Raw genomic sequence first — 23045 nt, 5'->3', positions numbered from 1 at the left:
GACAACGCGATAAGCCCGTAAATCCGCGACTCATCCTTCCCTAGTGGCTCCTCAGACCGGCTGTGTCAGCACGGATTTGGGAGCGAAGGTTCCCTGCCGTTCTCGTTTTCATTCCAGCCCTCTCCTCGTAGAATCTCCGGCCTGCCTTGTTCTCAGTGGTCGCATGTCCTCCTGTTCGGACAGAGTTCATATTCCTCTCTTATCTCTGGTCCAAAAGTACCACTTAAAAATCCAGCCCTGCGTCGTTTCCGCGGCTGCTGATTTAGCATCTTTCGCATCTCTTCGTATTCCCGTGTTTCATGGACGTACACCGGCTTTCTCTGCTGGGGGGGTCCTTTAGTTGATTGAACAAAGCATCCCGTGCGGAGCGTGTGGTTTGGTCTCGTGATTAAGAAGTGTAAGTGGTAATCTTTAACGCAGTAGCAGCAGTGGTAGATTTCTATGACCAGTCCTGGGGGCGTGGCCTCAGTCTTGTCGATTGGGGCCGTCAGGAGCTCTCTGCGATTATGTGTGCCTCAGAAGTGCTGGATGGTCGGGTCCCGGATCAGCACCTTATAGTGTCGCCGGGGGGTTGTGGGATCTCACCTTAGTCTCTTTCAGGAGCCACAAAGCTCTGTGTAATTAAAGGCCCCCAAACTCCTTCCTTTTGTCTCCATAATCCTCGTAATGGGGTTTAACTGAGCAGTAAATCCTATGCCGCCCCCCTCTCCCCCTTCGTACCTGGCCCCTGCTTTTGGTCTGTCCAAATACGCACCTTCTGAGTCGCGGTCTGGGGATGGTTAAGCTTTGTTTGTGTTAACAACAGAAATGCAGAGGAATGAACCATTTTCCAATGGCTGAGGGAGTAAAAATTGTGTCGACAGTAGATCAGAGCTAATTTATGACTGTAACTTAATCTGTGCTGTAATAGAATCATGTTTGACACCTTGTGCAGCAGGACTGGAACCCAAAGCACCTTCTGCGGGCCCACGTCTCTGTGGAACGGGTGTGGTGGTGCTGGTGCTCAAACTGCTAAACGATCTTAGCGGGGATACCTCCCCCCCCCCATCGTCATGAGCTCCTGCAGTGGTTCAGCGAAGGGATTAGAGCAGATTACACTCTGATATGGCTCCTGATAACTCGCTCTAATGAACGCACCTGCAGAAAAAATGTGTTTTTAATTTCGGCTGCCGCCTTAGAGAAGTGGCGCTGATTCGGTAGCTTAGCGCCGCTCCGATGCTCGTCTGTAGAAGGCCTTTGTCGGGCTGGTATCAGATGGCCAGGTGCTCCTCCACGGTTCACCACCGCCAAATCCCCCCTAAAGAGGCAGCAGGCGTCTCTGCTACCCAGCATTCCTTGCGGCGTTAATAAGCTGGCTGCCTGGAAACGGCCTTCTGGGAACTTTTGTCTCCTGGGTGGTTGTGTGGTGGTGACAACTGAATGCCGTGAGGCCTTCCTGTACATCTTACCTCTCTGCTCTCCAAAGCGCACCTCTCTGTCAATGAGACAGTAAAATGAAAGGAAGTTCTGTATGCCTTTATACAGGTACATTGGAATGCTTTAGTTTTCACATATCCCATCATGCTCTTCTTTTTAAAGACATACCCACACATATAGAGGTGAGAGAGAAGCTTGGGGTCTAACCTCATATTCAGCCATCTGTCCGGCACCCCTGGTGCATTACTGGGAGGGGGGTTAAGGGCCTTGCTCAATGACCCAATAGGGATGTGATGTCTGCCAAGCATGGGATTTGAACCAACAGCCTTTTAATCACAGATATAACCCGCTGAGCCACACCCCTCCTCTCCTCTCATACCCACCGTACTCTTTTGCATGGATTTGCCCACTGAGCTGGCCGCCATCATTGATTCATAGCCATTGCGGTGGTAATTATGACGGCAGTAGAGATGTGTAGCGGTTTAAGCGCGGGTGATGGTCGCGCGCGGTGCTGTGCGGTATCCCCGGCCTCCCTCATGTCCCGCTGATTTATGGTCGCACCGAGATGATGGATGTCCACATGCCCTAACCCGCCTGACCGCGAGTGCAGCTCCACTGCTGTGTAACCGGCCCACTGAGCTTAAGTCTCTGTTATGGCTTCATTACGAGCACCGCAGCCATAGATCACGGCCCTGACAGGCAGGGAAATGGCGCGGAAGCCATTTGATAATGACACCTTGTTTACAGAGGTCACCCATGACGCCATTAGCGTGTCTGGGGCGCTGGACTGCAGAAGTGGGCTGGTCTTTGTGTCAGGGCCCCTGTTCCCAGGTGTGCCAAACCCTCCTGGATATGGCATTGCATGGGGGCTACGTGCTTGTGAAGGGAGAGGCTAAACCCTCACAGGCTCATCCGCCCCTTTTTCTCCCCGTGATGGTCCCCCCCCCCCTCGTGGCCCATGTATCGTTTCACGAGTGTTACATGCGTGTCACAAGTCTCTCAGTGCGATTACTGTGGACGGGCCCCCATCTTCCACCCCCTCTGTGTCTCCTCACCCCCTGACTCGCACATCGATCATCATGGGATGCTGGTAAAGTAATTGAAATGGAGCACCGGCCTGCCCGCTGTGTGTGTGGGGGTCACGACCTTTGACCCCACCTGGGGCATTAACGCAATAACACCAGTAATGATTCGGTGCTCAGAGACAATGATACTGGGGGAAATAATTTGGGGGTTTTTAATTTAGCCTCCCCCTCCACTACCGGTATTGTTATTGTGTTAGGTGCCCATAAACCCGCCCCCCCCCCCCCCCCCCCCCCACCCCTCCGCCGCCTGCCTGATGCATCTCCTGTTGATATTAGATGAAGGACGTGCCGTCGGGGGAGCTGTGAATAATGCAGCATGCCAGGTCACCGGAGCGGCAGTGTCCATTCTGGGTTTACTCACTGCGTGGGTAAGGAGAGGCCAGGCCAGGAGTATTTGCGGAGAGGCTTGTGGTGATGGGGAGGCCACCTCCACGCGCCGCGGGGGGCACGATGCAGCACCGCCTCTGGCCTGGATGTGGCTGCTGATATAGTCAACTGTAAAAAATCTCACACAGAGGATTATGGGACAAAAAAAACTCAGAAAGACACGCTTTCCACTCTGCCGTCCAGTTCTGTTAATATAAATAAATCGCCTGGCTTTTGGAACATTCTGTTTTTAAGGCACTGTTGTTGTGGGATCGTTTTCCAGGCAGGGAGCTGGGGTTGGTGTAATGGCACCGTTTAGCACACCAGACCTGCCGGCCCCCACCTCCCCGCCCCTGCCGAGAGCCTCTTAAAGCCGTTAACCCCCCAGGCTGCCCCGGAGTTTGTTCAGCCTCATTTAAAGGGGGGTGAGGGGGCTGGGGCTTAGGATTCTTAAAGTCACGCTTTTCTCTCAGCTTGTCTCTTAAAGACATAGTGTCCATGTGCTCTAGGTTCTTAAAGGGACGCTTTTCTCTCAACTTGACTCTTAAGGGCATAGTGTCCAAGTGCTCTAGGTTCTTAAAGGGACGCTTTTCTCTCAGCTTGTCTCTTAAGGGCATAGTGTCCATGTGCTCTAGGTTCTTAAAGGGACGCTTTTCTCTCAACTTGTCTCTTAAGGGCATAGTGTCCAAGTGCTCTAGGTTCTTAAAGGGACGCTTTTCTCTCAACTTGTCTCTTAAGGGCATAGTGTCCATGTGCTCTAGGTTCTTAAAGGGACGCTTTTCTCTCAACTTGTCTCTTAAGGGCATAGTGTCCAAGTGCTCTAGGTTCTTAAAGGGACGCTTTTCTCTCAACTTGTCTCTTAAGGGCATAGTGCTCATGGGCTCTAGGTTCTTAAAGGGACGCTTTTCTCTCAGCTTGTCTCTTAAAGGCATAGTGTCTGTATGCTCTGGGTTCTTATTCTGCATTCCGGTCAAGTCAGAGGTCGGAATGTCCGACTTGAGTTCCGAGTTGGAGCCATTCAATGAGCCATGACTAATGTAAATAGTGGCTGACTGCTGTAATATAGCTTAATAATATAAAAAAAATTATCATTGTGTAAAATAAAATAATTTAAAAGGCTTATGAACTGAGAATAGTATACAATTGCATAAGCATGATGGCCCTGAAAGTCTATTAATTGAAAATCACACACTACGCTGTTTTCACACTGGGTAGCCTATGAAATGTTGGTGCAGAGCAGCTTCCTTTCTGTTACCTATAGACTACAGGTCAGGTCAGGTCAGGTTGGGGAGCATGCACTTGTACTATGCGTTGCCACACCAATCACACGATGGAACACCTCAGGATCCCAGTTGGGGAGCCCCCCCCCCAGACCGACACGTGGTCCAGTCCTACCCTCAGGAAATTGCTGTCTATCTGTTGCAGCCAGGTGTCACGTAGGCGTCCCTTTGGCCTGGTCCAGCTGCTCAGATCCTCAGCAATTAGGATCCTGCCAGCCAGATCACTCTCCGAGAATCACGCCACATGGCCATAGTGCTGCAACCGATGATCCCTCATTTGGGAGTCCCTGAGCAACCACTCATTCGACACGAAGTCAAACCAGTGGTACCCAAGTATTCTCCGAAGACACGGTCTCCATCTCAGCTCACTGGATAGCGTCCATGTCTCGCAGCCATACAGGGAACCAGGGAACACCAGGACTCTAAAGACTTGGACCTTCATCCTCTTACAAAGATATCGGGAGTGCCACACCCCCTTCCAGTGACCTCATGACCCCCCCATGCTCTCCGAATCCATCTGCTGAGTTCATAGGAAGAGTCAACGGAGACATGAATGTCGCTGCCGAGGTAAGTGAACCTCTCTATGCCGGCAACATTCTCTCCGCAGACAGACACCGCTGGTGGCTGTGCCTAAGAGGTCATTAAAGGCCTGGATCACAGCCTCCATCGACTCCGTGAAGATCACAACATCGTCGGCAAAGTCAAGATCAGTGACTATTCCTTCACCAACGGATACCCTACAGCCACTGGACCCCACAAACCTGTCCAACACCCAGTTCATGCAATCATTGAACAGAGTAGGAGCAAGGAGACACCCCTGATGAACCCCATAATCAACTGGGAAGAACACAGAGGTTCTGCCTCCACTCTGAACAGCACTCACAGTACCAGTGTACAGGCTGGCATCCATAATGACATCCAGCAACTTTGGGGGGGGGATCCCAAGAAATCTCAGGATGTCCCACAGGGCAACTCGATCAACTGCGTCAAACGTTTTATGAAAATCGACAAAGGCTGCAAAGAAACTCTGCGAATATTTGGGTTTGTGCTCAATGAGAACCCTCAGTGCCAGAATGCGGTCAATGGCAGACTGCCAGACCGCTCCGGTCACTGGTAGGTGAGCAAGTGATGATGGGTCCTATTGAGGATGAATCTACCATGTACTTTACCCAACACTGAGGGCAGTTTTATCCCCTTGTAGTTGCCACAATCCAGGCGAGCACCCTTCCCTTTCCAGATAGGTAGAAGTCGTCCCATCTTCCAGTCGGTTCGGATGACGCCCATCTCCAAAAAGGAAGCAAGGCACCCATACCACCAGTGTGGAGAAGTTCACTCCGGGTACCACAGACCCCCGCGGCCTTCCCTACCCCCAGCTGGTTCACCACCTGTGCAATCTTAGTGAGATTATGCGGTTCACAGCTATTCGGAGGACCAGCCTCAAGAACGGCAGACCCAGGGATGTCCGACGTCCTAACTGGAGGATGGACTGCTGCCATATAGCTAAATAGTTAGCCATATTACTGATTCCTTTCGGCATCAGTATACATATATAATCTGTTTTATATATGGCCTTCAGCTGATTGGTTATAATTCACGGCACTTGCTTCTGTGGAGGCTGCCTGACATCACAGCACCTGCTTCCTGCTGCAGTCGGACCACCAGAATTTCAGAGTCTGACTCTGACAGCCGTTCCAAAGCACTAGGACATTCTTGAGTGCCGACTTGTCTGGCACGCAACATTAACGGCACACTTTTTCTCTCCCCTTGTTCCTTAAAGGCATTGTGTCTGTATTATTGCTCTTCATCTCAAACTGATCTCTAAACAGTGATGTTCCGTCTTACTTTATTCTCATGGCCTGGAGGTAAATCCTGACAAATAATCAGGAGCATTAAAGGTCGATTTTTGCCCTGTTTAGTTTTTGGGGTAAAAGCGGAATAGTTTTGACAGTGGTGGGGGGTGGTGTGTCTGTATGCGGTGTATGCGGTCTCATTTGCTTGTTTTACCTGATCCGGGTGCTGATTGGATGGTGGGCCGGCCCCTCTTCCACTCAGCAGGGTTAGATATAGCATGTGCGCACATTAGCAAAGCAGGCCGCGCTGAGCAGCTTCTGATCGATAGGCCTGGATTTAAAGGCTTTAACTTCAAAGTCCATCCGTGCCTTAATGAAGAGGCTGCCGTCAGTCCCCTGGCCCTTGCCTCCCTTCCCATCAGCCCCTTCTTCACCCTCCTCACTTTTCTCTTCGACGCTTCTCTTAGGTTACTGTTACACCGTTTTACTTTTCACCTCTCTGGCTCACATTCAGCCGTGTTTTCCACGTTAAACGCTCCCTGTATATTCTGAGTGCCCTGTTTGACGTGAGAGTTATGCCGCTCTTCATGGGATTCAGCGTTTTGCACCGTTTATTGACTCAAATGAAGTTTTCATCTCCAGTGAGTTATCGGGGGGGGGGGGGGGTTTGTCACCTGGTGTCGTCCCCGCACGGCCAGTCTCAGGCTCGATCCGCCCAGTGGTCACATTTCACCATTCCTCGCCATTTTCTTGTGTTTTTTAAAGCTTGGCCTCACGAGACTTACCGTGGTTTCTTGCTTAAGTGAGGAGTTGCATCAGAAGCTGGGAGTCAGCGAGCCGTGCCCGTTTCCCGCCACTGCTATGCTCTGCCCAGCCTGGGGTGGGGGGTGTCAGGCGGTTTCTGCAGTGTGTGGGTATGCCGTGTAATCTCTCTCACCAATCTTTCTGCGAGTCCTGCTAGACAGCCTGTAGGGGGCGACGTGGTGGAACATCCTGTACGCGTCACTCTGACACAGAGCTGTGTGTTCGCGTGTGTTCCTCCTCCTAGGCGAGTGTGTCTGCGTGTGTTCCTCCTCCTAGGCGAGTGTGTCTGCGTGTGTTCCTCCTCCTAGGCGAGTGTGTCTGCGTGTGTTCCTCCTCCTAGGCGAGTGTGTCTGCGTGTGTTCCTCCTCCTAGGCGAGTGTGTTTGCGTGTGTTCCTCCTCCTAGGCGAGTGTGTCTGCGTGTGTTCCTCCTCCTAGGCGAGTGTGTTTGCGTCTGTTCCTCCTCCTAGGCGAGTGTGTCTGCGTGTGTTCCTCCTCCTAGGCGAGTGTGTCTGCGTGTGTTCCTCCTCCTAGGCGAGTGTGTTTGCGTGTGTTCCTCCTCCTAGGCGAGTGTGTTTGCGTCTGTTCCTCCTCCTAGGCGAGTGTGTTTGCCTGTGTTCCTCCTCCTAGGCGAGTGTGTTTGCGTCTGTTCCTCCTCCTAGGCGAGTGTGTTTGCCTGTGTTCCTCCTCCTAGGCGAGTGTGTCTGCGTGTGTTCCTCCTCCTAGGCGAGTGTGTCTGCGTGTGTTCCTCCTCCTAGGCGAGTGTGTCTGCGTGTGTTCCTCCTCCTAGGCGAGTGTGTTTGCGTCTGTTCCTCCTCCTAGGCGAGTGTGTCTGCCTGTGTTCCTCCTCCTAGGCGAGTGTGTCTGCGTGTGTTCCTCCTCCTAGGCGAGTGTGTTTGCGTGTGTTCCTCCTCCTAGGCGAGTGTGTTTGCGTCTGTTCCTCCTCCTAGGCGAGTGTGTTTGCCTGTGTTCCTCCTCCTAGGCGAGTGTGTTTGCGTCTGTTCCTCCTCCTAGGCGAGTGTGTTTGCCTGTGTTCCTCCTCCTAGGCGAGTGTGTTTGTGTCTGTTCCTCCTCCTAGGCGAGTGTGTTTGCGTGTGTTCCTCCTCCTAGGCGAGTGTGTTTGCGTGTGTTCCTCCTCCTAGGCGAGTGTGTCTGCGTGAGTTCCTCCTCCTAGGCGAGTGTGTTTGCGTGTGTTCCTCCTCCTAGGCGAGTGTGTCTGCGTGAGTTCCTCCTCCTAGGCGAGTGTGTCTGCGTGTGTTCCTCCTCCTAGGCGAGTGTGTTTGCGTGTGTTCCTCCTCCTAGGCGAGTGTGTTTGCCTCTGTTCCTCCTCCTAGGCGAGTGTGTTTGCGTCTGTTCCTCCTCCTAGGCGAGTGTGTTTGTGTGTGTTCCTCCTCCTAGGCGAGTGTGTTTGTGTGTGTTCCTCCTCCTAGGCGAGTGTGTCTGCGTGTGTTCCTCCTCCTAGGCGAGTGTGTTTGCGTCTGTTCCTCCTCCCCTTGGGACTGTGTTTCTGCAGGTCCCAGGATCCCCTGCTCCCAAATCTGGCCACACTGCTTTGTGTCTGTATGGGGGGGGGGCGAAGGGGGAGACTGGCTCCAGCTCCCATAGATCACAACTGATCTCAAGGTAAAAATGGCACCCAGCAAAAATGGCCAAGCATGTGTGATATAACCTGTGAAACAAAAACTGTCCATATGCCTTGGTGAGAAAAACCCTTGGCCAGAAGGGGTGTATTCCTGTTTGCCCTTTTGGCTTATCTCCTGATAGGAAGCTAAAAGCACACATCGGGTCCCTTGAGACATGCACCCTCCTGACACCCACCCAAGCCCCCGCCCGGCATGGCCTCTGACCCCTGCCGCCTTGCGATGATAGCCGAATTGTGTCATTAATACTGTGCCAATCCTCTGTAGCCAAGACCTCTTGGTTTTATTAAAGCACTTCGACCCTCGCTGGGGGGTCATACCACCCCCCCCCCCACACACACACACACTGGACCCATGGGCCTACCTTTGCTTTTACGGCCTGCATCTGCTGCTGGTCTGAGTTGGGGCCAGTTCAGTACGAAGGTGACCTTTGGCCTCATGTCAATGGTCAGTGGGGAGGATAATGGAGGAGAAGCTGTATAAGGTATATGAGGGAGTCTGGCCGTGTTGGGTGTCTGTCTGCTTATTCACCCCTCCACTCTGTTATAAATGTCACTCTCTGTCTGTTTTGATCCCTCCCTCTCGATTTTGTGCCGTTTGCTTCATCATAAATAAAGATCGACGGCCGTCCTTAGCGCCCGCGCCTGCTTTGGCCGTTTTCTGCTCCCACGTCTCAACACGTCATCGATCCCGTTGATGGTGACCCACCATCTCTGAACAACTTACTTCTTGGCTGGTAAAGTGAGCGGCCGTGCAGTGTTATTGAGCCCTGGGAGGTAGGGCTGTAAACAGTGACCTTTAGTCTGGGCTCCCGTCCAACCAGTGAGAATTAAGCAAGGGCCATTTCAGGGCCATTGTATCGCCAGAAAGGCCAATCTGTTAAATGTAAAGACGCTGGTGGTACTTTAAGCCAGACCCCATTTCTCCTTAATTGTTCCAGCCCCCACCATCTTCGTAAGAGGATGTAACCGCTCCTGCTCTGGTGGGCCTGTAACCCCGCATGGCCTTTCCAAATGTACAAACAGCGACTCAGCATGCAGCAATTTCCCCTAATTGCTCTCTTACATTCTGTAACCCTCAGTCATTGGGAGGGTAGCACCGTAAACATCTGGACTGGGGAGTTGAACGGCTGCTCACGCCATGACGTTTGAGGCCAGGGTCACGTGACCCGACCCAAATGGTCGCAGCGTCTGAAGGGGCGTGACAAGCGTGGAACCCTCAGTGACTCCCAACAGCGGCCTGGTTTTCCCAGGGTGCCCCTGGTGCCCCATGGTCCCGCATGGGATTCGGAGCTGCAGATCCCGGAGAGTCTTCTCGGGGAAATCTATCATGCATGAGTGAGCGGAGGGTGGATGCAAGCTGGACCGGCTTGGAGATCATCAGATAGCGGGAGGCTTTCATCAGGCGTGACGAACTCTCTGGAAACTGATGATAAATGCAGAATAAATACACAATTAAATGCCCCCCCCCCCCCCCCCCCCCCTGACAAGTTCGCTGTCCCCTCGGCTTCTCCTGTCTCGGTCACATTCAGCCACTCATCTAAACTCCCGTGAACATTTTTTGGGGATCAGACAGAGGGCCCACCCTCCTCACAGGCCAAGATTGCTGACTCATTCACGGCCCTGCTTGGCAAGACCTGTCTGTCCCGGATCCGTGCATCTCATCTCTGCGGCAGCAGCTGCCCCATCATTTAACGGCTTGTCAGCAGCCCTATGGCAACAGGGCAGTGAGTCAGAGGGTCTGATGGCACATCTGGCCAGGGTTCAGTTCCCGGCCGTTCTCTGCTTTTTAGGGTTTGTAAGAGTCTTACTTATCGACGCAAATGTTTTTTATCCAGTGATGTGATTCCCACAGATTCCTTCCCTGTTTGCGATTTTTAAAGTTGTTAAAGTTTCTAACACCATAATTCTCACCACGTCAGACCAGAAACTTAATCCTTGCTCTCTTTATCGCACTCTCCAGGGGCTGATGGGTAAATAAATTACACGTGCAGGTGTGTGCCGAATGCTTTTCATTTGCTCTCCCATTTCAGTACCTTTGCTTTGCCTTATTGAAGGTCTCACCCTCAGGCCTTCAGGCTTGGGGTCCTGCGGCTTCCTGGTGTCTGATTTCCACACACAGAGAGGATTTATTCCTTCATTTGTTTCGGTGTCATAAAGCTAGGAAGGTTTGGCCCAGAAAGCCTATGTGCATATCTGCTGGAGGTACCGCCGCTGCTTTTCATGTCGCCCTCCTGGTGGTTTGAACCACGTTTGTCGCTGCGACCTTACAGTTGTGCCATGACCCTCAGCTTTGCGGTGCCTTTTGGGCGTCTTCAACTTCCTGCTCTCTTATGTATAATTTACCGCCACCCTAGACCCGTCTGGGAACAAGGCAGCATCTGCTAACTCTGAAAAAACATGAACAATGACTGACTTCTCATTGATGTAAATTTGCCTGCGGGCAATATGTACAATCGAGGGTCTGCACCATGGAGGTCTGTGCTTGGGCAGTGTGTACAATCGAGGGTCTGCACCATGGAGGTCTGTGCTTGGGCAGTGTGTGCGATAGAGGTCAACACCAGGGGGGTCTGTGCAATGGAAGTCTGTACCAGGGTGATCTGTGGGATAGATGTCTGCACCATTGAGGTCTGCACAGAGGTGGTCGCTTTAGGGCTGTCTGCATGATGGAGGTCTGCATCAGGGAAGTCTGCATGGTGAGGTCTGCGTCAAGGTGGTCTGTATGATGGAAGTCTGCACCGGGGCAATATATGTGATGGAGGCCTGCATCAGGGTGGTCTGTAAGAGGATAGTTTCTCTCACACACAGACATATGGCAGGCAGTGAGTCCAGCTCTAGGTCGGCGAGGCTTCAGTATATAAAAACATTAACACTGGTGTCTTCAGCCTCAAGTCGCCAATCACATGTCAGACATGCTGACTGAGACCCATGTGGGAGGTTGAGGTATCAGGGTAGGATTCAGTCACTGGTATTGGTGGCAGCCGCCCCATGTGGGGTCAGGCCCCTGAGGGGGGGGTGATAGCATCTTCCCCTGGAAGCCCCACCTCACTTTCTCTGATGAACAGAGGTGGCACCACATTGCTAGGAGTGTGACAAGTGCGGAGCCGAGACAGATCAGACAATTTTGGATATGAAATGTTTAGCAAAATCAAATCTGATTCTGATTAGAGCGGAAGGGGGCAGGGGAGGCAGGACCCCTGAAAGTGCTTTGATTTCTCCGGAACAGTGATCCCAAGAGGTGGGGTTATGGAATGGCATCGATTACAGTCTGGACCGGCTGGTGGCGGTAATCTCGGACCTGGTGGCCTCCCGGCCTGTGGAGGGCGTTTCATTAAAATCAGGTCAACCTGCACACACAAGCCGATGAGGGACGTTGCTGGGTTACTGGGTGGTGGCAGGGGTGATGTTGCCAACGTAGCATGTTAGAGTAGTGGGACGCACGTGCCCCCACCGCCCCCGAAAAGGATGATTGCCAGCAGCAGAGCCGTTATTATCATCAGAGCAGTGCGCTGCAATCTGTAATTATCGCCATAATTACGTGCCGGGTCCGGCGGGCTCCAGAGAGCGGTCCGATTCGGTGGCGACGCCCCTGTAGAAAGCCCAGTGAAAATGACTAAAGTCCCCCCCCCCCCAGGATGGTCTGTCTTAAGTGCCCCCCCCCCCATGGCATTCCCATTCACAGAGCGGCCCATTATCAGAGATGTGTCTTATCATAATTACATGTTTGTCAGAGCCGCGCCGCCATACAGAGGCCGCTGATTAGCGGGGGAAGCGTATTGATTTCTATTGACAGGCCTCTCAAAGCACGTTAATGAAATGTGTGTAAATGAGATTCCAGCGGCTGAGCAGCCGGCGGGCGGGGGGGAGCCCAGCCGGGTCGCCGCGGGGACCCCAAGCGGCTGGGCTGGCGTGTTTCGACCTTTTTATTGGTGGCATTCGCCTGTCTGGCCTGAGAACATGCGTTTTTAAAAAGGTGAAGCTTTCAGGAAAGTTCTCTCCACAGCTCGGCCCAGATTGTGCATCCTTTCGGGTGTCTCCCATTCCTAGGTGTCCTCAGGGTGACCATACATTAGCCTTTGGTCCTGGGTTACTGGGGACCTCTTGCCGGGGGTCTCCTCCGCAACTGAGAGGATGGTTCAAACATGGTTCAAACGGTCACGTTATGGTTTAACTGCTGCTAACCAGCTTCTCTGCCCCTCAGCCGGCCGGCCCCCAGCAACCACGACCGGATACAGAGGCTCCGACATGAGTTCCAGCAGTCCCAGCAGGACGAGGACTCGGACCTGCGGCGCCGCACCTACAGCTTCGAGCAGCCCTGGGTGAGTGTCTAGACCCGGCCCCGACTGGTCCTGGCCCAGCGGACCGCTCACTAACTGCTCCCGTGGCCTTCCTGCTGACGGTCACTGTGCCTGGCCTCTGCACCCTAACCCTCTAACCAGCCCCCTCCCCTGCACTGCCTTCACACTGGACTTGGCTCGCGGCCCCCCCACCCAATCACATCCTGCTTGTTCTCAGCGCCCGGCTGCTGCTGGACCTCTTTCTGAGCTGGTGCCGGCTGCTTTTTGGCCTGTTATCCCCTCTGTTGACTGTCTGTAACCACGTGCAAACCGCCATCCTGTCAGCTGATCGTGTCTTTTTTTTTTTTTTTTTTAAACCCGACGAACAATAACACTGCCGTTATGGTCCCTGATCTCCAGGAATTATCTGGAATGCTTGCAATTGAATTAGGGAGCCATAATCTTCAAACCTCACCGTTTTCAAAGTCAACATTAAAGAAACACTCGCCTCACTTTCAACACTGTCTCCAGGATTAGTCGGACCGTGACGGTAACATGCCTATTTTGTTTTTGCAATCCAGACTTTGGGTCTTGGCTACAGATAACTTTTTATGTTTTGCTGTTTATCCAACATGCAAAGCTAATTTTTGCAGACGCTTTGAACCTTTTTGAGAATCCGTCATATTTTTGGTTTTCTTGTCTTGTTTTTCTACTGTAATATAATGTAATTTCTCGGTAATTTAAAAGAGAAATTTGGTCAGTTTTGAAAATAGCAATCCATTTTAAGCTGTTGGTGATAGTTCTAATGCCGTTCTTATCTCCATAAATGTGTGGAATTGTGCTTGTTTTAGAGTATGATGTCAGAAATGTGATTCCATTGTAAGTGATTTTTCGTGTTCGTTTTTGCTTTTATTGTTGAGATACACATCCAGACGTGGCCTGATAGTGGTTTTATATTATTAGGTTTTGCTGAAATATTGTCTTTCAATGTCACTGTACCCAAAGATTTGCATTTTAAAGTCACAGTTTTTATATTTAAGGAAGCCCAATAAATTTGTCTTAATTTTAATGGGTCTGTTTGCTTTGGTCTGGTTGAACGACACTCCAAATCTCACCAATGTCATGTGGTGTTTGTATCTTCGAGTTCGAGGACGTACCTTATTTTATCTTATCTACGGTGGGAAAACACACGGCCCATGCACCCTGGGAATGGAGCGGCGGAAGTCAAAGGTCGCATTTCTGTGCCCCTTTCTAACGTGGAGGCTGAGAGGCCTTATCCACCGACTTCCTGTCCAGAGTGCGAAGGGAACTTTAAAGATGACAGTTTAATCGCTCCCTTTAACCAGAGCCATTTCCTAAATTATGGTCTGTAATACTGCCCCCTTCAACACTAACTGTCATTGGTGGAATGCCACCAATCACTGTCCATCATTCAGAAGGTGAAAGCTGAGTTTTTATTGAGGTAAACACCTGATTTACTTTAAGAAAAAGTTTGTGTTCTTCAAACCCAGTGGGTGCTAAAGAAGGTTAACTGTGGAGAGCATGGAAGTGAAGACATGGCCGGCCCTCATGCTGCCCCATCTCTTCCCATCCCTTCTGTCCTGTCCCATCCCATCTTATCCCATCCCATCCTGATTTGTCCCATCCTGTCCCCCTTCTGTCCCCTCCTGTCTTGTCCTGTCCAATCATGTCCTGTTCTGTCCCATCCTGACCCATCTCATTCCTTCCTGTCCTGCCCGAGTTCTTATGTGCTGTCATGTCCTTTCCTGTCCCTTCCTGTCCTGCCCGAGTTCTTATGTGCTGTCATGTCCTTTCCTGTCCCTTCCTGTCCTGCCCGAGTTCTTATGTGCTGTCATGTCCTTTCCTGTCCCTTTCTGTCCTGCCCCGAGTTCTTATGTGCTGTCATGTCCTTTCCTGTCCCTTCCTGTCCTGCCCCGAGTTCTTATGTGCTGTCATGTCCTTTCCTGTCCCTTCCTGTCCTGCCCCGAGTTCTTATGTGCTGTCATGTCCTTTCCTGTCCTGTCCTGACTCATCCCCTCCTGTCTCATCTTGCCCCCTCCTGCTCTAACTTGTCACATCCTGTCACATCCTGACCTTTCCCCCCTGGTCCTGTTCTATCCTATTCCATCTTGACCCTTCCTGTCCTTGCCTGTCCTGTCCCATATTTTCCCACCGTATTCAGACTCATCCTCTATTGTCCTGTCCCGTCCCGTCCCATCCTGACTTGTCCCTTCCTGTCGTGTTCCATATTTCACTTCCTACCCCCTGTAATAAAGTTCTTTTCTCCATGAACAGCGTTCTGTCTGATCACAACCAGACTCCTCAGTATAGAATGCTTTCTCCAGCCCGGTCCGGTTGAGTCTGGCCCTGTTGGTTGCAGCGTACCTCCTGTACCTCCAGTGCCCGTGTTATTGGACAGCCTCGTATAATGATGCCCTCTGCCATCCCAGAGAGGACAGCACGCTTATTTACACAGCGATGATGCGCGGGGGGTCAGCTCTGTGCCCTTAATTACCACTGATTGTTTACATGCATGAGAGATTGTAGCCTCACCGCGGTAATAAATAACAATCCGCTGGATGTGCCGTGTCACCCAACCCTGCCGTGTCTGTCCCTGAGCGCAGATCTCCTCTGGAAAAATCTTGAATAGGTTCTCTTCACCACCAGTGTAAATAATACCAGAGAAATGGACCCGGAAGCACATTGTGGATGTCGTGGGTAGAGTTTGATGGTGCTAAGCATTGCTCAGGACATTAGTCATTTGCATCCTTCTTACTGTGATCTTTATATTCTGCACCCTTTGGGGGGGGGAGGGGGCACTGTGAAAGCAGGACCAGCCCGTCGCAGGGCTTGCCCTGGGTCCAATAATAAGCAAGCCCCCCCATGTTTTTTTAGTTCATGGATAAGCTGTTTGCTTTCGCCTCCTTAAAAAAAGCGCTGAGAGCTGATGTGTGCTCTGCCTTGCTGGGCATATTCTGGAGCAGGCCGCCACGATCCACTCCTTCCAATGTTCTGCATTCCGGGTTTTTCCCATGGAGAAATTGGTGGGTGGGCCAAGGTGGGGGGGGGGGTTTGATTTTTCAAATAAGAATTTCCTTCATCCGAAGACAACAAGCGCTGACTCTCTATGATTCCCGTCTCCAGGGCTGAAATAAGCGACGGAGAGGCGGGTTTATTTCGAGAGCGCGGTTTGTGCCTCGTGCCGGTGAGGCGGCCTCGCCTCTGCACCGTCGGTTATATTCCTCAAACTGCATATCCGTCAGGAGCTTGTGCCGGCTGCTTGACAAATGAACATTTTCCCTCTTGGTGTGTGCGGATGCAGAAATATAAATATGAGAATTTCTGCTTGTCAGTCGAGTTCCTAACGTCGCTTTTGCCATCTGAACTTTCATTTGTCTGGACTGAACCTGGAAGGCAGCCAGAAGTCCCTGGGATGGGGGTCGTCCCCACCGTGTAGCCAGGATGGTCTGCCCCGGGCTGAAGTTCGGCCATGTCTGAGTTACAGGACTGGCGTCTAACGGGGAGGTCGTCACGGACACGTGGAGGATACTGAGGGTCGTGACCCTGAAAAACACTGCCGGCTCTCTCTTCCTGCACTGAACATGCGTTTTATGTCTTTATGTCCCAGATAAGATAAAGTGTGTTTCTTTGGGCTTGCAGAGAGGGTCCCACTTGCATTTCTACATGCTTGGCATCTTGTTTTTGCCCCCTGTTACTATATGACGCTATAGATAGCACCCCCAGTCCACTCCAGAGGCCCAGGTAGGTGGCCCCTCCCATTCCCTGCCGGCACCTGCACCCCCAGCCTGACCAGGCAAAAGGAAATTAGCTCCATATGAGTGTTTTTACAAAGTGAAAAGCCTCTCTGGAAGTAATTTCCCATGGAGGGGGGATACAGCCGGCTTGCAAACCTAGCGATCCAGTTGTTAGGGTGACTCTGACCCCTTTTTCGGTTCGGGGGGGGGGGGTTTGGGTTCAGACCGCTCCATTATCACTGATTATTACAGCCTCCTGCCCCTGACCCCGTCTGTTTCCACAGTTTCCCCGTCTTTATATTCGCATATTCTGGGGGTGAAGCCAAGGTTTCTGAACAGGTGGATCCCAGTGGGTGGAGACTCGGTGACCCCTGGGGTTGGTGTTAGTAAGCGTGACATGGAGAAGCAGTGCTTTTCGTACCTTGGGGTGGGGGGTGCATTTCCAACTTCACTATCCAGTAGGCATGTAACGTTAAAAATCGATGTAAATGTATGACGATTTAAAGCGGCTGATGTGGAAAATGAATCGCTACTTTAGGAGTACTTCACAGTACTTTAACAGAAAAACTGGTATAATATTACATTTGATTTCACGATGTGAGTTCGACGTCAGATATCACTGCATATTCACGTCGATGTCGGACGTCAGTTTTTGGTTTTGACCAAACACGAGATGGCGAGCGAATTTGAAATTGAGGACGGACTGCCGGGTGGCGCAGTGGTTAGCGCTGCTGACTCACAGCAAGAAGGTCCTGGCTTCGGTCCCGGGTCCTTTCTGTGTGGAGTTCGCACGCTCTCCCCGTTTTCGCCGGGGGCTCTGGTTTCCTCCCACGGTCTAAAAGCGTGTAGGATAGAGTGATTGAGTCTAAATTGGCCCTGTGGTTGTGTGAGTGTGTGCGCCCTGTGGTGTGTAGGCGACTGCCTGGGGTTGGTTCCCGTCTGCGTCCCTTGTTCCCGTGATAGGCTCCCCCCACGACCCCAGTTGGGATTAAGCGGATTCAGAAAATGGATGGATGGACGCACCTTCCGAACTTAAATCGATGGTGTGGCAGCATTTTAGCTTTCCGGTCACAAATGAAAACGGCGAGAAAAGCACAGACAAGACAAAAACTGCGTACAAACATTGGGATTTTTTAAAACAGTATTTTATTCAATTTCAGTTGCACTGTTAAAAAAGAGGACAGGTTTTGCACAGTTTAGAAAGATAAAGGAATATTTTTGAATAAATTTGTCTGCAGCTCATTCTGCTAAAGAATAGTGAGAAAATCGTATCGTGAACTCAGAATCGTGAATCGTATCGAATTGTGAGTTGAGTATATCATTACATCCCTACTATCCAGTGACGGCAAAGTAATTTGGTTCAACCTGGGACTGTGGGGTTTGTAAAACGCCCCTGTATTGGGAGGGGTTGACTTGAATCGAGGCTGGATCCCTCAGTGTAAGCTGTCACTCACACGGTTATGGGGATTTTAATATAAGTAATAAGTAGGTACATGTTAAGATGCGAGGGGATGGGGTTGAATAGCCTTTGTGAACACGCATTGCATTGTTTCCATGGTAACGTGTACGCACCATTTGCGCACATGTTCAGATTTGCCCGTTTAATCCGGCTATTGTGCATGCATTGCACGTTGGGCATGTTTCGCATGCTTTGCCACACTAAAGCTCGCCCACCCGTTTGGGTGAGAGCTACAAACCTGCCTGCTTAACTAACCAGCACTAACCCCCCCCCCCCCCCCCCGCAAGCCTCCCCTCCCCCAGCGGTGCCGGCCCCCCTCCTCCATCCCGGGAGCCTGGGTTGGAGGCCTGTCCCTTGTGGCGAGTTACTAGGGTACGGCTCTGTTGCAGCCCGCTGCTGACCCCTTTGCACCCACTGGCCGGCACTCCGTGTCTCTGGAGGTGCAGATGCAGCGGCAGCGGCAGGACGATGAGGAGTCCTTCCAGCAGGCCCAGAGACAGTACAGCTCACTGCCCAGGTAAGGCCCTAGAACCTGCTCCTTCAGCATCAGAGCTTTGTGGAAGTCTTATTTGTGTGATCTCGCTTGCTTCGATGGGTGTTAGCAGTTGGTAATATGGGCTGGTTGCCCACTGGGAGTTTCAAGTGAGTCCGGGTGAAGTCCATGACCCATGGGGAGGGTCACGGCCCCCCCTGGAAACAGCCCCCGGTCGCCTCTCGCTCGGTCTCTCCGGCGGTTTGTGTCAGGTTCCGCTTCGCCTGTTCGGCATCGCTTCAGCTGGGGAAAAGTTCTGGATTAAAATTCCTGCAACATCTCGAAAATCACCGGCGTAAAAATGTCAGTGTCTCCGGGACGACGGCGCGTGCCTCCCCCGCCGCTGCAGCGTGACATCCCGCGAACATCTGCTCTCCTCTTTTGTTGGAAATGTCAGCGCAGCCTGTCTGGGATCGCGAGGTCCCCAGCACGCCGTGCGCTACCACTGCCAGACTCAAGCCTGTTTGTTTATTTTTGCCGTCTGTGATACAGTTCTAGGTTTGGTGACTATGTGGCGTGGGCGGGTGAATGGATTTTGCTCATGTTAATGAATGAGGACCACCGTGAACCCCCCCCCCCCCTCCGACTAGACACTTAGTGATGTGCGGTTCAGCAGGTTAAGTCACTGTGCCTTTGACTGGAAGGTCACCAGTTGAAATCCCAGGGTCAGCAGAGTGTTTTCACCCTCATGTCCCTGAGTGAGGCCCTTAAACCCCAATTACTCCAGGGATTGTCTGACTGTTTTCTTCAAAAACATCGCTTTTAGATAAAAGCATCTGCTAAATAAATAAAATGTAAATGTTAGACACGTCGCATGACAAGAAAGAGCCAGGATGTCACATTAATTTCTCCCCTGGAAGAGATCTGCTCTGCATTTTGAATGCATGAACAAAGGAATCCGTCTGGTCCAATTGGACACACTGCTGTAGACCAACCCTTCCCAGCTTCATCTTGTCCCAATAGACAAGCTATTCCTGGTGGGGGTGCTATGCGTGTTGAAAAGCCCCGACAGCACTAGAGGAGCGATGACAGAGGCCCTCGTGCGAATCCTGCCCTTCACACGTGCTCTCCCGTGCAATGGGGCCCTCGTGTCGATCCCCGATGCAGCCTGCCAGTGTTTTTTCTCAGAGATCCTAGACACAGGATGTGCGAGTCGTCTTTCGGATAATATCATCTTCACCATCTGTGTCGGGAGGTAAGCGTAGTCACTAAGGCTGAAGATCTCCCCACACCAACTTCCTGACTTTAATCGTCATGTGCAGTCATTCTTAATTTAAGCTGTGTCCGTTGTGAAGTAACGTTGGTTTTAATTAACTTTAAGTCAGCCTCCATGTAATTATTAATCTTGGCTTTAAAAATAAAAAGGTAAGGAAACATCCCTCTGCGACCCAGAATAGGACAAGCGAATACAGAAAATAGATGGATGGAAATATCCCAAGAATTAAAGAGCAGATTGATGTGCTTCTCACTTCCATGACGTGGTGTTTTTATTCGTGGGATTCTCAGTTTCGTTTTAAGGATGAGGATGTAGGGGCTAAGGGCTCGCTGTGCCCTTAAGGGGCTCTAAGTTTCTTCGGAGCACCTGCATGTGACTGTCTGGGCCGTGGGGGACGGACAAGTTAGAAGACTGCCCCCGGTGGATGGAGGAGGCTTCACACCCACATGCTCTTATCTGTGTGAAACTGCATGTGAACTCTGTTTGCTAGTCTATGGAAGCTTAGAGGCTGATCTCCGCTACACCAGTCTATTACTGGACTGAACTTGGACTGGCTTTCCAGTCTCCTGGTTCGTTGGTATTAGCAGCCCATTAGAGGAATCACATGCTGTGACCTTTTCCTATGCCCGCGGAGGTCGCCACAGCAATTGCATAAAGCAGTGAGCGCACTGCATGCGACTACACTGCATGGCAACCGCATCACACAATGAATGCACCACATGGCGACCGCATCACACGGCAACCATACGGCATGGGGACCACATCACACAGTGATTGCCCGCACAGCGACCACAGTGCACGGCGACCCACACCTCATGACAACCACACTGCATGGTGACTGCATTGCATGGCAACCACACTGCATGGCGATCACATCACACAGTGACCGCATTGCGTGGCAACTGCATTACACAGTGACTGCACTGTATGGCAGCTGCATCACACCTTGACTGCACCATGTGGCAACCGCTCTGCTTTGCTGTGTTTCCTTTCACCGGCGCATCAATCTTGCATGAGGGGAGTCTGTGCAGAGGAAAATTTATGATTCTACCATGTGAGTCTGTGTCCTCGTCTGGGTGGGGGTGGGGGGGGGGGGGTTAGAAACCCTATCCAAGGCGCCTGCTCAGTCAGTGAACAGACCCCCCCAGTTCCTGAAGGTCTGATGTGCTGAAATAATGACTCCTGCCATGGGCTCGTACGTCACACTGGTGATGCTTTCAGGGTGTGATGGCTTTTAGGGGGGGTGGGGTGGCTTTCAGAGGGTGATGGTTTTGGGGGGGGGCTTTTTAATTTGGTGTGACGGCAGTCAGGCCTGTCAGGGTTTTTCAACACACTGGATAATTAAAATACGCTCACAGTGAGGGTGGCCATTACTGTCCCTGACTGAAATGCGTCTGTCTGTGTCCAGAAGGGAGAAATGAGTGAGTGTGTATCTGTCTGTCTGTCTGTCTGTGTGTCTGTCTGGCGCTGTGCGTATGCATGTCTGCCTCTGCCCACGTCCTGTCCTCTCTCTCCTTGCAGGCATTCTCGTAAGAACACAGGCTCCATGTCTCAGGATTCGTGGGACACTGCGTTCCCCACCGGGGGTGGTGGCGGCTTCCAGACGACCAAGGACAACCCACAGTACTTCAGCTACCAAGGGGCGCACAACGGGCATGCCGGGGGCAGAGGGGGGGGCTTCAATGCGCGTGTGCTGCTGGAGACGCAGGAGCTGCTGCGGCAAGAAAAGCGACGGCGAGAGCAGGAAGCCAAGGCCAAGCAGCCTCCCCTCCTGCCAGAGCCCACCCCCGCCCCCACCGACTGCCAGCCCTACACGGCCCCCGTGGACTCTGGCCCCACCACCTCCAAAGGGCCCTACAGGCAGGATGTGCCCCCCTCCCCGACACAGGTGGCCAAGCTGAACAGGTTACAGGCCATGGAGAAGGGACGGCCCTTTTATTCCTGAGGGGGGCACTGCACTTCAGCAATATCGTGGGGGAAGGGGGGGGGGGTGGGAATTTGAGGGCACTCAGCTTTGAACTCTTATTTTTTTATCGAAAACATTGAATCCTCGTGGTTTTATAAACCCCTCCCCCCTCCCTGCAGCATCTAATGAACCTCTTCCTACACGCCTCTCCCTCCATCAGTGCCTTGGTCTTCGTGTCTGACAGTCACATGGCGCCCCCCCCCCTGCACACCCAGGCCAAGCCAGTGAGTGTGAGTTTTTAAAGAGATGTTAAACCATTATAAAAGTCAGTGGAGCAAGACCTGTGTATTTGGGGGCCGCGACCGTGACAGTGCATCCCTTCCTCGGGAATGGGGGGTCTGATACATATCCCTCCTCTTCCTCACGAATGGGGGGTGTGATATGTATCCCTCCTCTTCCTCGAGAACAGGGAGGATGTTATCCGTATTCCTCCCACCACAGTCCATCCCCGTGGACCCCCCTCCCATCCTCTTCCCTCCACACCCTAAGAGATTTAAAGGTATCCCCCCCCCCCCTCGCCCAAGAGAGACCGGCTCTTCGTAAATGGGGTCATGTTGGGTTATTAATTATTGTTCCTCATGAAAAATTCAGCTCTGTGTGTCGCCTCCACTGGGGGGGCGGGATGGGGGGGGGGGGGTGGTTAGCAGTTGCCTGATGTGCTCCCCCCAGCACGCCTGGCTCTGGGGGTGTCCCTGCTGGCCAAACACAGCTGCTGCCTTTGCTGGATATTTCACTGGTTTTACTGGGAGGATGCGGGACCCCCACGGAGACCATCCCAGCACCAGGATGGAGTAACGCAGGGAAGGGGATATCGACCTGCCTGCTGATTTGCTGAGAATCACCCCCCCCCCCCCTTGGTTTTCCCCCTGAGAGGTGAGTCTGCTGGCGCCTCCATCTCTCCAGCCCTGAATGTCAGACTGCTTAATAAGTGCCTGAGATGAGCAGGCAGTCTGCGTCTCCCCCCGGTACCGCGGGTCCTCGCCCCTCAGACGGCTGCTGCTCGCCGCTCTCGCTGGGCTTTGTGTCTTTCCAGAGGATTTGCCTGCGTGGGATCAGCAGACTTTCTTCCTGAGTATCAGCCTTTATTTCTCATGGCCTTTTTTCTTTCGGTACTCGTGGTGTCTAAAGCGAATCACTAATGTAAGCAGTGCAATTGGTTTATAAGACTTTGTTTTTCATGATGTATCAAGAACGGCAGGAAGCCATTTTTTCTGTACATGTCAAATTCTTATTAAAAGGAAAACTTGTCTCATCCTGATTCCAGTCATTTTTTTATTTTTCATGCTGTCAGACAGTCATTAAGGTAAATTCAGTCTTATGCATAAATGTGACATCATAATGCAGAATGCTAAGGTTTTAGCCAAAATGAGTGTGTGTCAGACACACAGCACTTGCACACACAGACATTGAAATACACAATAACTGCATAACACCTGATCCCCCCCCCAATAAAATGTAAATA

The 23045-nt window shown here is 51.9% G+C and overlaps 1 protein-coding gene across 5 annotated transcripts in view; it reads left to right on the top strand.

Annotated features, from left to right (window-relative positions):
• The window catches only part of pard3aa (par-3 family cell polarity regulator alpha, a), a 208249-nt gene extending 185408 nt beyond the window's left edge, over positions 1-22841 (top strand). For 3 of the 5 annotated variants that reach the window (XM_072713767.1, XM_072713759.1, XM_072713757.1), the window contains 3 exons: positions 12580-12697; positions 18259-18386; positions 21139-22841. In XM_072713767.1, the coding sequence (XP_072569868.1) occupies positions 12580-12697; positions 18259-18386; positions 21139-21562 (670 nt within the window). In that variant the 3' untranslated portion in view covers positions 21563-22841. Of the gene's footprint in view, positions 1-12579; positions 12698-13075; positions 13725-18258; positions 18387-21138 lie in introns of those variants that run through there. The other 2 variants (XM_072713762.1, XM_072713768.1) reach the window with 2 other exon arrangements.
• The last annotated feature ends 204 nt before the right edge of the window (positions 22842-23045 follow it).

Source organism: Paramormyrops kingsleyae, chromosome 1 (assembly GCF_048594095.1).
Source record: "Paramormyrops kingsleyae isolate MSU_618 chromosome 1, PKINGS_0.4, whole genome shotgun sequence".
Classification (NCBI taxonomy): Eukaryota; Metazoa; Chordata; class Actinopteri; order Osteoglossiformes; family Mormyridae; genus Paramormyrops; species Paramormyrops kingsleyae.
The sequence above is the reverse complement of the archived record's forward strand: the minus strand, read 5'-3'. Positions and strand labels throughout refer to the sequence as shown.